At 41.0% G+C, this 12,317-nt stretch overlaps 1 protein-coding gene across 6 annotated transcripts in view; it reads right to left on the minus strand.

Moving 5' to 3' along the window:
- The window catches only part of INPP4A (inositol polyphosphate-4-phosphatase type I A), a 220,965-nt gene that overhangs the window by 39,069 nt on the left and 169,579 nt on the right, over positions 1 to 12,317 (minus strand). For all 6 annotated transcript variants that reach the window (XM_068268175.1, XM_068268178.1, XM_068268176.1 and 3 more), the window contains 3 exons: positions 7,657 to 7,787; positions 6,703 to 6,807; positions 3,185 to 3,293 (listed from right to left, as the gene is read on the minus strand). In XM_068268175.1, coding sequence (XP_068124276.1) covers positions 3,185 to 3,293; positions 6,703 to 6,807; positions 7,657 to 7,787 — 345 coding nt within the window. The remainder of the gene's footprint in view (positions 1 to 3,184; positions 3,294 to 6,702; positions 6,808 to 7,656; positions 7,788 to 12,317) is intronic.

Consider the following 12,317-nt stretch of genomic DNA (forward strand, 5'->3'; position numbering starts at 1 on the left):
ATGCATAATTTACAAGCAAAGCAAACCAAAGCCCCATTTCAGGCAAAGAATGTTACATGTACTGTATGTAACAGGACATTTTAAATGAATTATATTTAAAAAATTTTGTAAGAAAAAATAAATCATAGTTTTGCAAGACAAAAGGTATGACCTGCTCCACCAGTAAATAGATCATGAGTAATTGACAGCTGTCTGCTCAACACCAAGTCAGCCTGAAACACTCCTACTGCAGTCTTCCCGGGCATGAAAGGGGTAGAGCCATTGCTCTGTCAGATGGAGCCGCGACTTCTTACTGACTGTCAGCCAACCATGGCTTCAGACTGACTGGGAAAGGAGGGAAGAAGACGACAGCAGGAGATTGCTAAGGAGGAAATATTAAGCTATGAATTGGCATATTTTTGTTTTGCAAAAAATGCACTTTAAAAGGAAAAAGTATTTCACATAAAATAATACTGCATTAAATGCCTATATAGTGTAACTGAAGTGTGACTATTAAAATAAGTGTTTCGATAAATTAGTTTAGTCCTGTTAGAATAATTTCCAACATTGCAACAGAAAGGTTTCTGGTCTTAAAACAAAATTCAACATTAGACACAGGGAATGTCTATAAACACTGTCACTCATTCAAGTTATGGGATAGCTGGCCAAAGTCAGTCAAATTCAGGCTGCCCTTCTTGAGTAATCGAAAAGATGATTCACTATTAATCCAAATAGCCTCTTCCGTTCACCTCAATAGCAGGAATATCACCAGTAGTAATGTCTCTATGGGTGATGTCATTGCTTTTCTTAAGGCCCAAGTTTCTAGACCTAAATTAATGTTGAGAAAACCATCTAAGTACACACCTGGTCATCTGAAAGGTGCTCTCAAAATTAACTCACCCTTATCCTGACTGAAGCTGTGAACTGTTCCTAAACTGCTGGTACAGAGATGTAAAAATGGCATAGTATGTGAAACTGAGTTGAAGCCCCCGCCCCACCTGTACCTGTCTCAACTGGACCAGTTTTTATAGTATTTGAAATAAAGCAGATTTCCAGAGCGGGATCCTATTTCTCAACACTTATAGGAAAAACTGGTATCAAGGTATAGGAAGTGATTGCTGCTAAAGAAGGTCCAGTTAGAGGTGGAGTAAGGATGCATTTACTTTTTTCACTTACTGTAGGTGTTACCGAGTAAACATGACTATGTTTCCTAAATAAAGTTAAAATGTAAACACTGTTAAGGTGGCCATACACATACCGATTTTTTCATCGACAAACAGACAAATTGATCAAGTCTGCTAGAAACTAATGACGCAAACAATTTTCTATTGACCGATTTGTGGCCTAAACTGGTGGATGGTTCAGGATGGAAAATGATGGTCCATCAGCAGTGGGTTGGGAGTGTGTTGCAAGCTACTATGACCTGTCCTTGACACTATTCTGATCTCTTCTCTCCCTGCTGGCTGCTTCTTCTGCTCTTCACTCCCTAGTCCCGGACGCCTGTGTGATGTTCCAAATGCTAGAGGCCAAATACTAGAGGCCCCTAGTGGTAATGTAATGTACGTGCCACAGTGCCCCTACTGCCTATCCTCTGCATTACGTCACACATGCACCCCGAGACTCAGGAGTGAAGAAGCCGCAGCCAGCAGGGTGATCAGAGACCAGGACTGCGTGGTGGACAGGTGACAATAAGCTAACCCTGTAGTGTGTGAAGGGATTTGAGCAGAGAGAACCCCCTCAGATCAGATAATGATCGAAGTGGGATCTATCTGTTTTCCATATTGACCAGTGTATGGCCACCTAATGTATGTTTTGGGCTATGTCCTAATAATAATCAGCTATCATTCTTGACATAGTCTGAAACAGCGGGCTGTTGCTCATGAAGCGGTCTTGTATTTTTATGAACTGACAATAAAGAGCTTATTTTTACACTGGGTGGTAATTTATGATCTCCAAGCATATCACTTTATTAAAAAATCAGAAACCTTTCAGTGTGTGCCAGGTATGCAAAAAAGGGAAGCTGGAAGGGACAATAAATAATTGCATGTGTAAAAAAACAACAGTGTAGCCCATCACAATGTTAGTGGGTGTGTTTATATATAAGGGCAGATGGTGCTCTGTTTTTTTTTTTTTTAGGTCTGCCAGCACAAGAGATCCTGACCTGCAGGCTCATGGAGTATCAAACATGAATGAATTATACAGCGAGTTGTAATCATTTCTGGAGCTATCTTCTATTTTGTAACTTCTCATAGTTACAACAATGTCTCAATTCATTTTTCTTCCCCTACTACTATCTTTCGGTAAAATTAATCTTCTACTGTAGTTTCCTTAATGCCAAGCACAGGCAAGCAATTTCAGAGGGTTAGTATGCAGGCCAAAGTAACATTTACAAGCAGAAGCATTCCCATACTGCCTCCAACATTCTTCTCATTCAAAAGTAGTTAGGCTTGGCATTATAATTATAGAAGATTAACCTAAATAATGATGCCAGTGTATATAACATTATCACTGAGCAGACAATGCACTCGCAGCAGCACATTATATCTGGTCTTTTGGTTATGAAAATGGTTCTTAGGTAAGAGACTTCTGTTTTTCAGATTTAGGATACCCATTTAAATAAATAATGGGAGTGCAATTACAATTAACACAAATACAGGAGTGCAATACTGCATGCCCTCTTAACTGTAATGCACCTCAAGCCATTCTACTAAAAACGCTGTTAGAACCTGGTATTAAGGGAGCTCAGCAGGCAAGAGAAAACATTCATCGTGATGCTTGTGTAAATGGAAGAAATAGGTCAGCGTTGTTTAAGCCTTTTTACATGAAGCTAAGGTTCCGGACAAGTCATCTGCAATTTATATGGTATTCATGATCAATTATTTCATCAATGCCAAATACCAAAATCACAATGCAGTCAAAATACAAATATATACTGTTTTCTCTACATAAGTTGTCCTTCAGGTGAATGACTAAAGGTCGCTAAACTGTACTGCTAGGTACACACCATACAATTTTCTGTTAGATTTTCTCTTAGATTTACCTGCCAGATAGCTTTTTTCCATGTTGTAGGTAAATCTAACAGAAGAATCTAACAGAAAATTGTATGGTGTGTACCTAGCATAACGGAAGCCTTGACTTGATTATTTCTAAGCTATTCTTCATAAACCATAATAACTGAATAATACATATAACTCATGCAGCTTACTTTTTTTTGGCTTCTTCAAACTTGTGCAATATCTTCCGTAAGCCCCCAGATCTGAACCCTTGGCAATGTGCAGCTGGTGCTCCTATTGTCACTATATCGTAGTTTTGATCTGTGGAAGATCGTTGAAAGTTCAGATCTCATTCACACATGCTCCATGCTCTTCCTTAGCAACACACATTGGGCCTGGTTTGATATGGATTTACAGAGGTCGTCCCAGGCTGGATAGACCTTTGTTATTTCCAACCACATCACATGAGTTACTGAAACATTAGTGAATTAGAGGACAACTTCTAGCTACGAGGGTATGTATGTGGCTTTAGTCACACAGCTACGAATTGACTAACCTTTCCACAACCCTCGCTACTGTGGTCTCACATGCGCCAGATGAGGGCTGCATACTCTTGCCCATATTTAATAAATCCAGGCCAGGCTTTTTGGAGAACGTATTCTACTGATTGACTTCTGAGGAAATCAGGCCACTTCACTGCAATTCTTTACATAATAGACAGCTGACAAAGCTACTATCTCCACAAATACATCAAGGTTGTTGAAAATGGAGGCCAGCTAAAAGTGATTGCATACAGTTCTAAAATGCTGCCAGTATAAGTACAAAATAAGTACAAATTCTGTCTTTATATCAGTTTTAAATCATTCTCTACACAGGAGCAAGCCTCTGAGGAAGCATTATACATTGCAAAACAGCTATAAGACTTGATTAGCCTCCACTGCATACCATGATGTCTGTCTGAAACTGTAATTAAATGTACAATTGCATAGTACAGTGCCTCGCACCTCTCTCCACAAGTACATTGAATTTGTTTGTTTCGCTGACACCACATACTTGCTGTACGAATCCAGGGTTGCCTATGGGTACTCCAGCTGCATCTAGTGCTAGTCTTTTCCCTTCCACTATTGGTCCTCTGCAGTTTAGATATTGATTCAATGTGAGAAACAAGGGCTAACTGGATGCTGAGTTGTGGGCAGTGCTTAGGACCCGTTTACACTTAAAGAAAAACCGTGACCAAGAATTGAACTTCATCCCAATCAATAGCTGATATCCCCTTTTACATGAGAAACCTATTCCTTTTCACAAACGGATCATCAGGGGGCGCTGTATGGCTGATATTGTGGTGAAACCCCTCCCACAAGAAGCTCTGAGTACCGAGGTACTTCTGGCAGTTTCCTGTCTGTGAACCCTGTTACATTGTGGGAAATAGCTGTTTACAGCGGTTTCCAACTGCCAAAAAAGCAAGCAACAGCTACATCACCTACCAGCAGTAAAAACGTCACCATGTGATAAATGTCAGAATGTAAATCAGGGATTTAAAAGATTTTACAATGGGCAAACAATGACTAAATCATCTATACATAATTATTGTAAAAATGAAGCACTTTTTTATTACATTATTTTCACTGGAGTTCCTCTTTAATCAGTTGCTCTCAGTTATAACTAAAAGGACAACGGATTTTCAAAGTAATGCCCATGTTTTCCTATGGCACCTTTCACACTTAAAGAGAATCTGTATTGTTAAAATCGCACAAAAGTAAACATACCAGTGCGTTAGGGGACATCTCCTATTACCCTCTGTCACAATTTCGCTGCTCCCCGCCGCATTAAAAGTGGTTAAAAAAAGTTTTAAAAAGTTTGTTTATAAACAAACAAAATGGCCACCAAAACAGGAAGTAGGTTGATGTACAGTATGTCCACACATAGAAAATACATTCATACACAAGCAGGCTGTATACAGCCTTCCTTTTTAATCTCAAGAGATCATTTGTGTGTTTCTTTCCCCCTGCAGCTATCTTCCACTGAAGTGTCAGACTGTTTCTTCCTGCAGAGTGCAGACAGCTCTACCTGTATGTAATTCCTCAGTATGTGAAAGCCCAGCCAGCTCAGAGGAGGATTTATCCAGCTTGTAAAAGATAATAGAGCAGAGGGAAGCTGCACTAATCTAAATAACACACAGGCAGTGTGCATAGAGGGGCCTGGAGGGGGAGATGCATCACAGAACCACAACACTGAAGAACTTGGCAGCCTTCCAGACACTGGCTGACAAGTCTGACAAGAGAGAGATAAGTTGATTTATTACAGAGATGGTTATAGTAGAACGTGCTGCAGTAAACCAGAGCACATTAGAATAGATTTTGGAACTTGTAGGATGGAAGAAAACCGGATGAAATTTTTGTTACAGAGTCTCTTTAACGCATCTTAACAGAAATCTTTTTCACAATGCACTGCTATGGAGAAGAAAAAAAAAACATGTACCAGCTGATTAACCACCCTGGCGTTCTGATTAAATCGCCAGGGTGGCTGCGGGAGGGTTTTTTTTAAATAAAAAAAAAACTATTTCATGCAGCCAACTGAAAGTTGGCTGCATGAAAGCCCACTAGAGGGCGCTCCGGAGGCGGTCTTCCGATCGCCTCCGGCGCCCAGAATAAACAAGGAAGGCCGCAATGAGCGGCCTTCCTTGTTTTGCTTATATCGTCGCCATAGCGACGAGCGGAGTGACGTCATCGACGTCAGCCGACGTCCTGACGTCAGCCGCCTCCGATCCAGCCCTTAGCGCTGGCCGGAACTTTTTGTTCCGGCTACGCTGGGCTCAGGCGGCTGGGGGGACCCTCTTTCGCCGCTGCTCGCGGCGAATCGCCGCAGAGCGGCGGCGATCAGGCAGCACACGCAGCTGGCAAAGTGCCGGCTGCGTGTGCTGCTTTTTATTTCATTAAAATCGGCCCAGCAGGGCCTGAGCGGCAGCCGCTGGCGGTGTTGGACGAGCTGAGCTCGTCCAGACCGCTCAGCTGGTTAAGTATAAACAGGGGCACATTCAGTTCCACTTTAAGCTCCAACCAAAAACAGACGCCATTTAACTGTCCCATAAGCAAGCTGTAACTGCTTTGCAATAATATCTTCCCACTGCCGTCTGCAGCCTTATATAATGTTCTACAAATACAAAACAAAATGCATATGCTTCCGTTTCAACAGTCTTTAGATGGTAGACCGAAATCTCCTGAATATACCTCCATACCACTTTAATTGGCTCACTTCATGATTCTTTATGCAGCAGTCAACCTACCAGCAACCTGATCTATGAAGTACTGCATGCCAAGCATATCTTTACATGGCAATATTCCAGCACAAACACATTTTAAAGGAACCAAGTGTCCTGTAACTTTTAGGAAAGTGATTTAACTATAAAGGTACATATACTTTAGTCAGGTAGGGGGGAAGGGGGGGGGGGGGTTTAAACTAAAACTGTATATGAGGTTCAGACAGAAAACATGTATGTGCAGAATCTCCAGTGTAAATCTCATGTGCCACTACAGTGCCATAGTCTGTGCTTAGTACTTACAACACAAGAGAATCATCCACTATGTGATATGCTGGACTCTGCATGATTATAGCTCTAGCAACTGCATACATTCATGAAAATTAACAGCTAATTAACATGATATGACATGGAATAACTCTCACATACAGTTTAGTTTCAAACATGCATTGAAAAAAACCTAAATGTCTATACCTGATGTGGGTTCATCCTGAACTCTCATTCTTTGAATATGTAAATTGGTGGGAACAAATTCTAGTTTCTTATCAGCCTTTAAGCTGCTCGCTTTGAAGGAGACCCCTGAAAGAAAAAAACAAGAAAAGAAGAAACACAGGAAGATCAGCAAATATCAGAAAGCACAATGACATGTTCAAACTAAGAAATCTGCTATAAACTAACCTCTACTTCTGTGGGCCTCACTGCTGGGCTAATCATTGAGCGGACTTTATCTTTGTGAATTAAACTGCAGCTAGGATTCCTCCAGAATCGACTGTGGTATTCTACCTCTGAAGGTTTTTGAGCAGAGGTGGTTTGAGACTGATAATAGCCAGTTTATTCTTTGCTGTAGACTATTAATGAGGCAGAGGTGGCCAACAAAAACTGCTTCTGCAGAGAATTTAGCTAGATTCCCCCTCAGTGCGTCAGGGAGCAGACCGCCTTATGTATATTAGAAATGTGGCATTTTTTCCTGGGTTGTTTTATAAATTGATCGATTTTTGCTTATTGCTTATAATCTATTGGGTAAATGTGAAGATAAAAAATACTTCCCACAGTCTTTACTTTTGAGCTATTTTTACAAGGCAAAGATATTGATCTCCCTCTAACCCCACCCACTCCATGCCACTCTGTTGTGCCTCAGATCTCCTTTACACCCCCTACAAAGCAATAACCTTAGCTTCACACAGTTGTCTGAAGTATTGAGACCTGTTCCCTGCCAGTCAATAGTCATTCCCTAGTCAAAATCTTTGTAAGCTTACCGGTGCATATTTTGTGTACTGCATACTTTCACATGAAAAGTGTATGCACATTATGTGCCAATGCCTTGTAAATGCTCTGTAAATGTGTAATATGCTGAATTTATGACAAAGTTTATATCATTAACCTTTGTATGTGAAAACACTAACTCTCATCCAGCTTTACTAGGCTTACCTTTGTACTGGTGCAGATTGGTCATATTCTCCTGGTATGTCAATATGATGGTCTGATATTGTGTTATGATTTGTCTACGAAGATTCTCCCAGCATGGAGACAGCTCCCCCAACTCCTCCAGCTCACAAACTCTGTACAACACAAAATAATTACTGAAGCAACATAGAAAATAAACAGTTACCAGTGCAGTTTGCAGAGAACACATAGTATGTATAATTCATTCATATCTACAGTACACGTGTTTGTTCGTAACAACGTTATCAATAAAAGTGCTCAAAGTGCCCAGGAGACAATCAAAATCCCTCAACAACATAACATCTTATATTATCATGACATTCACATAAATTAAAACAGCAAAATAATTTGACAAATAAAATCTAATGAATATAACGAGCTTATACGACGTATGAATGCATATTTTGCCAAGTCATTTTACAGGAAAAATCATCTACCCTACTGACCAGCAATTTGGTAGGCGGGGATTTAAGTGTGGGCAGCGATGGCTGGACACACCCATTCTGCCAATACACAAGGCTCTCATTCTCATACAACCCCGCCTCCCAGATTTAGCTTTTTGTGGTGCAGGCGTCAGAATTTGCACTCCCTGTTTACACATGGATACAGAGCGTAAATGTCCACTACTGCGTATATACTTCAAACTTCCTTGCCAGAATCATTAGCTGTAATGGCAAGGACCTTCACAGAGATGAAAATATGTGCATGGTTACTTATGGAGCAGACGGCATTTGGGCTGTGCCACTGCTACTTCCTCACAGGAACATCGGATGCATATATAAAAATACGTAGGTCAGCATTGAGAACACACTATAAGGGATGAATTAGTCCAAAGATCGTCAGGAAGAGTTGTAGCCTGTCAGTTTCTTGTAAATATTAAAGCTGGCCATACACATATAGATTTCTACCTAATGATCTAAAACAATTGATTCCTTTCTGAAGGGAATCGATTCCTACCACACACAGCACAATGATTTTTAATAAATTCCAACAGGGAATGTACTGAAAATCGATCAAACCACAGTGCAATGCTATGTGCCATTGATCTACTGCCACTCGTGCCCTGCCCCCAAATGATCCAATTTGATTAGAGTGATTGTATCAGCAGGGAATCAAATGGAAAAATCGATGAGTGTATGGACACCTTAAAAGCCACAGAAGTATCTAGAACAGAAATTGTAAAATAAATAGAGCAGTGTGCCACATACACATTTATAGTGTATGGGTATATAATTATGTTGATTTTCTATTTTTTTTTTTCACCATAGCATCCCTTTAAAAACCCATTGTGACCAATAAAAACTATGTCTTAAACTGTTGGCTAGCCAATGGCTGTGGATCAAGGAATATATGGGGCCTATGCACACTATAGAAAAAGGGATGTAGCATATTACTAAAACCTTGATGTGAGGCAAGAGGCTAACATGAGGATTTGGTGGGGTAAAGCACACATTTTCCCTCCCAGATTTTTTTTTTACAGCAAAGCCTTTTATGAATCGAGGCCAACGTGAGTGATGTTAAATTTACATAAGTCTCAAAACTATGGTAAACTTTATGTATATTAGCAATGTGGCAATTTTTCCTGGGTTGTGTTATTAATTGATCGATTTTTGCTTATTGCTTAGAATCTATTGGGTAAATGTGAATATAAAAAATACTTCCCACAGTCTTTACTTTTGAGCTAGGTTTACAAGTTAAAGGACACCTAAACTGAAAGGGCTGTCATATTTGCTTCCTCTTAAACAATGCACATTGCCTGGCTGCCCTACTTTTAGCCATAGACCCTCAACAAGCATGCAGATCGGGTGTTTCTGACTGAAGTCTAACTATATTAGCTGCATGCTTGTTTCAGGTGTGTGATCCAGATACTACTGCAGCCTAATGCCTAGTACACACCATACAATTTTCTGTTAGATTTTTCTGTTAGATTTTCGATAAGATTTTCTGTAATGTACTGGTAGAGACTGGTCATTATCTCCGGTGCATTGTCTTCTGGTAATCTCCTGCTGAGTAAAACAATGCTTAATTGCTGGGCAGATAGATGGTTAGATAGATAATTTCCAACATGTTGGAATTTAGCTATCTGGCAGGTAAATCTTACAGAAAATTGTATGGTGTGTACTAGGCATAAGAGAACAACAGGTTGTCAGCCAACTGGTATTGTTTAGAAAGAAATACATGCCTCCATATCCAACTCTGTTCAATTGTCTAAATGTATATATGCCCCCAGAAAAGCTAGCAGCGCTTTAAATTTTACATGAGCTGTACCAAATTTTAAAGTGTTAAATGTGTTAATAGGAGGCCTCCGTCATGGACAGGCTCAGAACAGCCACAGCCTTGGGCAAGTCTGATGAGGTTTAATGATAAAGATCACATGCTTTTCCATACAAGGCAACCACAATGTAGGAGCATTCTCAGAAAAAACAAATTACCTAAGATCTATTCATCACTGATCAAAACTAAAGTTTTTCAACCAAAGGATATATTACATATATGAAACAAACACTGCCCACATACAGTCTTCACATGTTAAACAGGATGCAATTAACCACAAGCAGTTACTGAAAGTGTGGTAATCATAATAATGCAGTTTACTCAATTCTCCCACTTGTAACTGCTAAATACCACATAAACTAATAAGGGCAGACAAAATGTGTCTCAAGGTAACTCATTACTTCCTCTAACTTAGGTAAGGTAACTTATTATTCCCCTAATTAAGGGGAATTCCAGATTCATGATCGCGTTAGAAGGGGGTAATACATATTATATTTAAAACCAAATTAAAGAGCATTGCAAGTACTCCTTTAGTACAAAGAGATTACCCAACTAGTTGGAAAATTAGAATAAAACTGGACTTCCCTCTTCTCAGTAAATGTGCCCATACATTGGCAGATGGCAAGCAGATTTGACTATCAGATAGATCTGATCAGATTCCAGGGATAACCTGCCACAAAATGCACACTAATTTCCAATATATTTTAGCATGAAATATACTGGAAATCGGTGGAACTGCCTCTACTTGGGGTCTCCCCAGGTCTCTCCCCCATCTATGTGCTCCCCAGGCTGTGCAGAGTGTTGCAGCAGAGTGTACACTTACCTATCCACAAGCACGCCTCCTCCTGTGCCTTCTGTATATCACTACCGAGCGCCTGTACCTCGTAATGCGGTGGCATGTATGTGACCACAGGTGGCAGGGTACGTGTGCCCCGGGGACGATGGAGAGAAGACACAGAAGGAGATATGCAGTCGAATGGGTGAGCCTAAACTCCGCTGCTACACTTACCACAGGTCTGGAGGGGTACACATTTTAGAGATGTGGAGATACCAAAAGTGGTCAGAGAAAGAACAACTTGTGACATGGTCAAGGGAACCCAAGGCTCAGTGGTGTGTGTGGATAGCTAATGCTAACAAGTCTGGTCTGATCCCACAGAACAACAACAACAACAACAAATAACATTTGTAAAGCGCTTTTCTCCCGTGGGACTCAAAGCGCATAAGCATGGCTCCGACCATCGTGGTACAGAGGAAGAATTTTATAAATCTGGAAATGCCAGGCTAAACAGGTGGCTTTTTTTAGTCTGGATTTGAATAGCTCCAGAGAAGGTGCTGTCTTTACTGGGTGTAGTAGGGAGTTCGAAAGAGTAGGGGCAGCATGACAGAAGGCTCTGTCTCCAGATTTTTTGAGGTGCACTCTGGGAGTGACCAAGTTTATAGAACTTGCTGATCTGAGGTTGTGAGAGGTGTGGTGCAGCTTCAGCAAGTCCTTCATGTATCCAGGGCCCAGATTGTGCAGGGATTTGAATGTCAGCAGTCCAATCTTGAAGAGTATTCTCCATTCTACTGGTAGCCAGTGCAGTGAGCGAAGGATCGGTGTAATGTGACAGGCTGGTTTGTTAGCAATCTGGCAGCAGCATTCTGCACTAATTGCAGGCGACGCAGGTCCTTTTTGGGGAGGCCAGCATAAAGGGCATTGCAGTAGTCCAGCCGTGATGTGATGAAGGCGTGGACTAGGGTTTGAAGATCCTCTGGGGGAATCAGATGTTTAATCTTTGCAATGTTCTTCAGATGAAAGAAGGAAGATTTAACTACAGATGAAATTTGGTTTCTGAAACTCAATTCCCCATCGATTAGTACGCCAAGGCTGCGCACAAGGTTGGAGCTGTTTATGTCTGAATTCCCAATCATGATTGGTGTTGCTTTAGGATAGAGCTGTTTTGATGGCGAGCACTGGCTTTGGACAAACAGGACCTCAGTTTTGTCAGCATTCAGTTTCAACCAGTTATCATTCATCCATGCCTGAAGCTCAGCTAAGCAAGAGTTTATTTTTGGGGTAGGGTCTGTTCCACCAGGTTTGAAGGACAGGTATAGCTGTGTGTCATCGGCGTAGCAGTGGTACGTCAGGCCATGTCGTTGGATAAGTGTACCGATTGGCAACATGTAGATTGCAAACAGCAGAGGGGATAGGATTAATCCTTGTGGCACTCCGAATTGTAGAGGTGCAGGTTTGGACATTATAGGTCCTAGGGATACTCTCTGTGTTCTGTCAGTCAGGAATGATCTGAACCACTGGAGGACTGATCCACTGATGCCACAGTACTCCTGCAGTCTGTTAAGCAGGATTTTATGGTCAACTGTATCAAAAGCAG

Source organism: Hyperolius riggenbachi, chromosome 2 (assembly GCF_040937935.1).
Source record: "Hyperolius riggenbachi isolate aHypRig1 chromosome 2, aHypRig1.pri, whole genome shotgun sequence".
In the NCBI taxonomy this organism is placed as follows: domain Eukaryota; kingdom Metazoa; phylum Chordata; class Amphibia; order Anura; family Hyperoliidae; genus Hyperolius; species Hyperolius riggenbachi.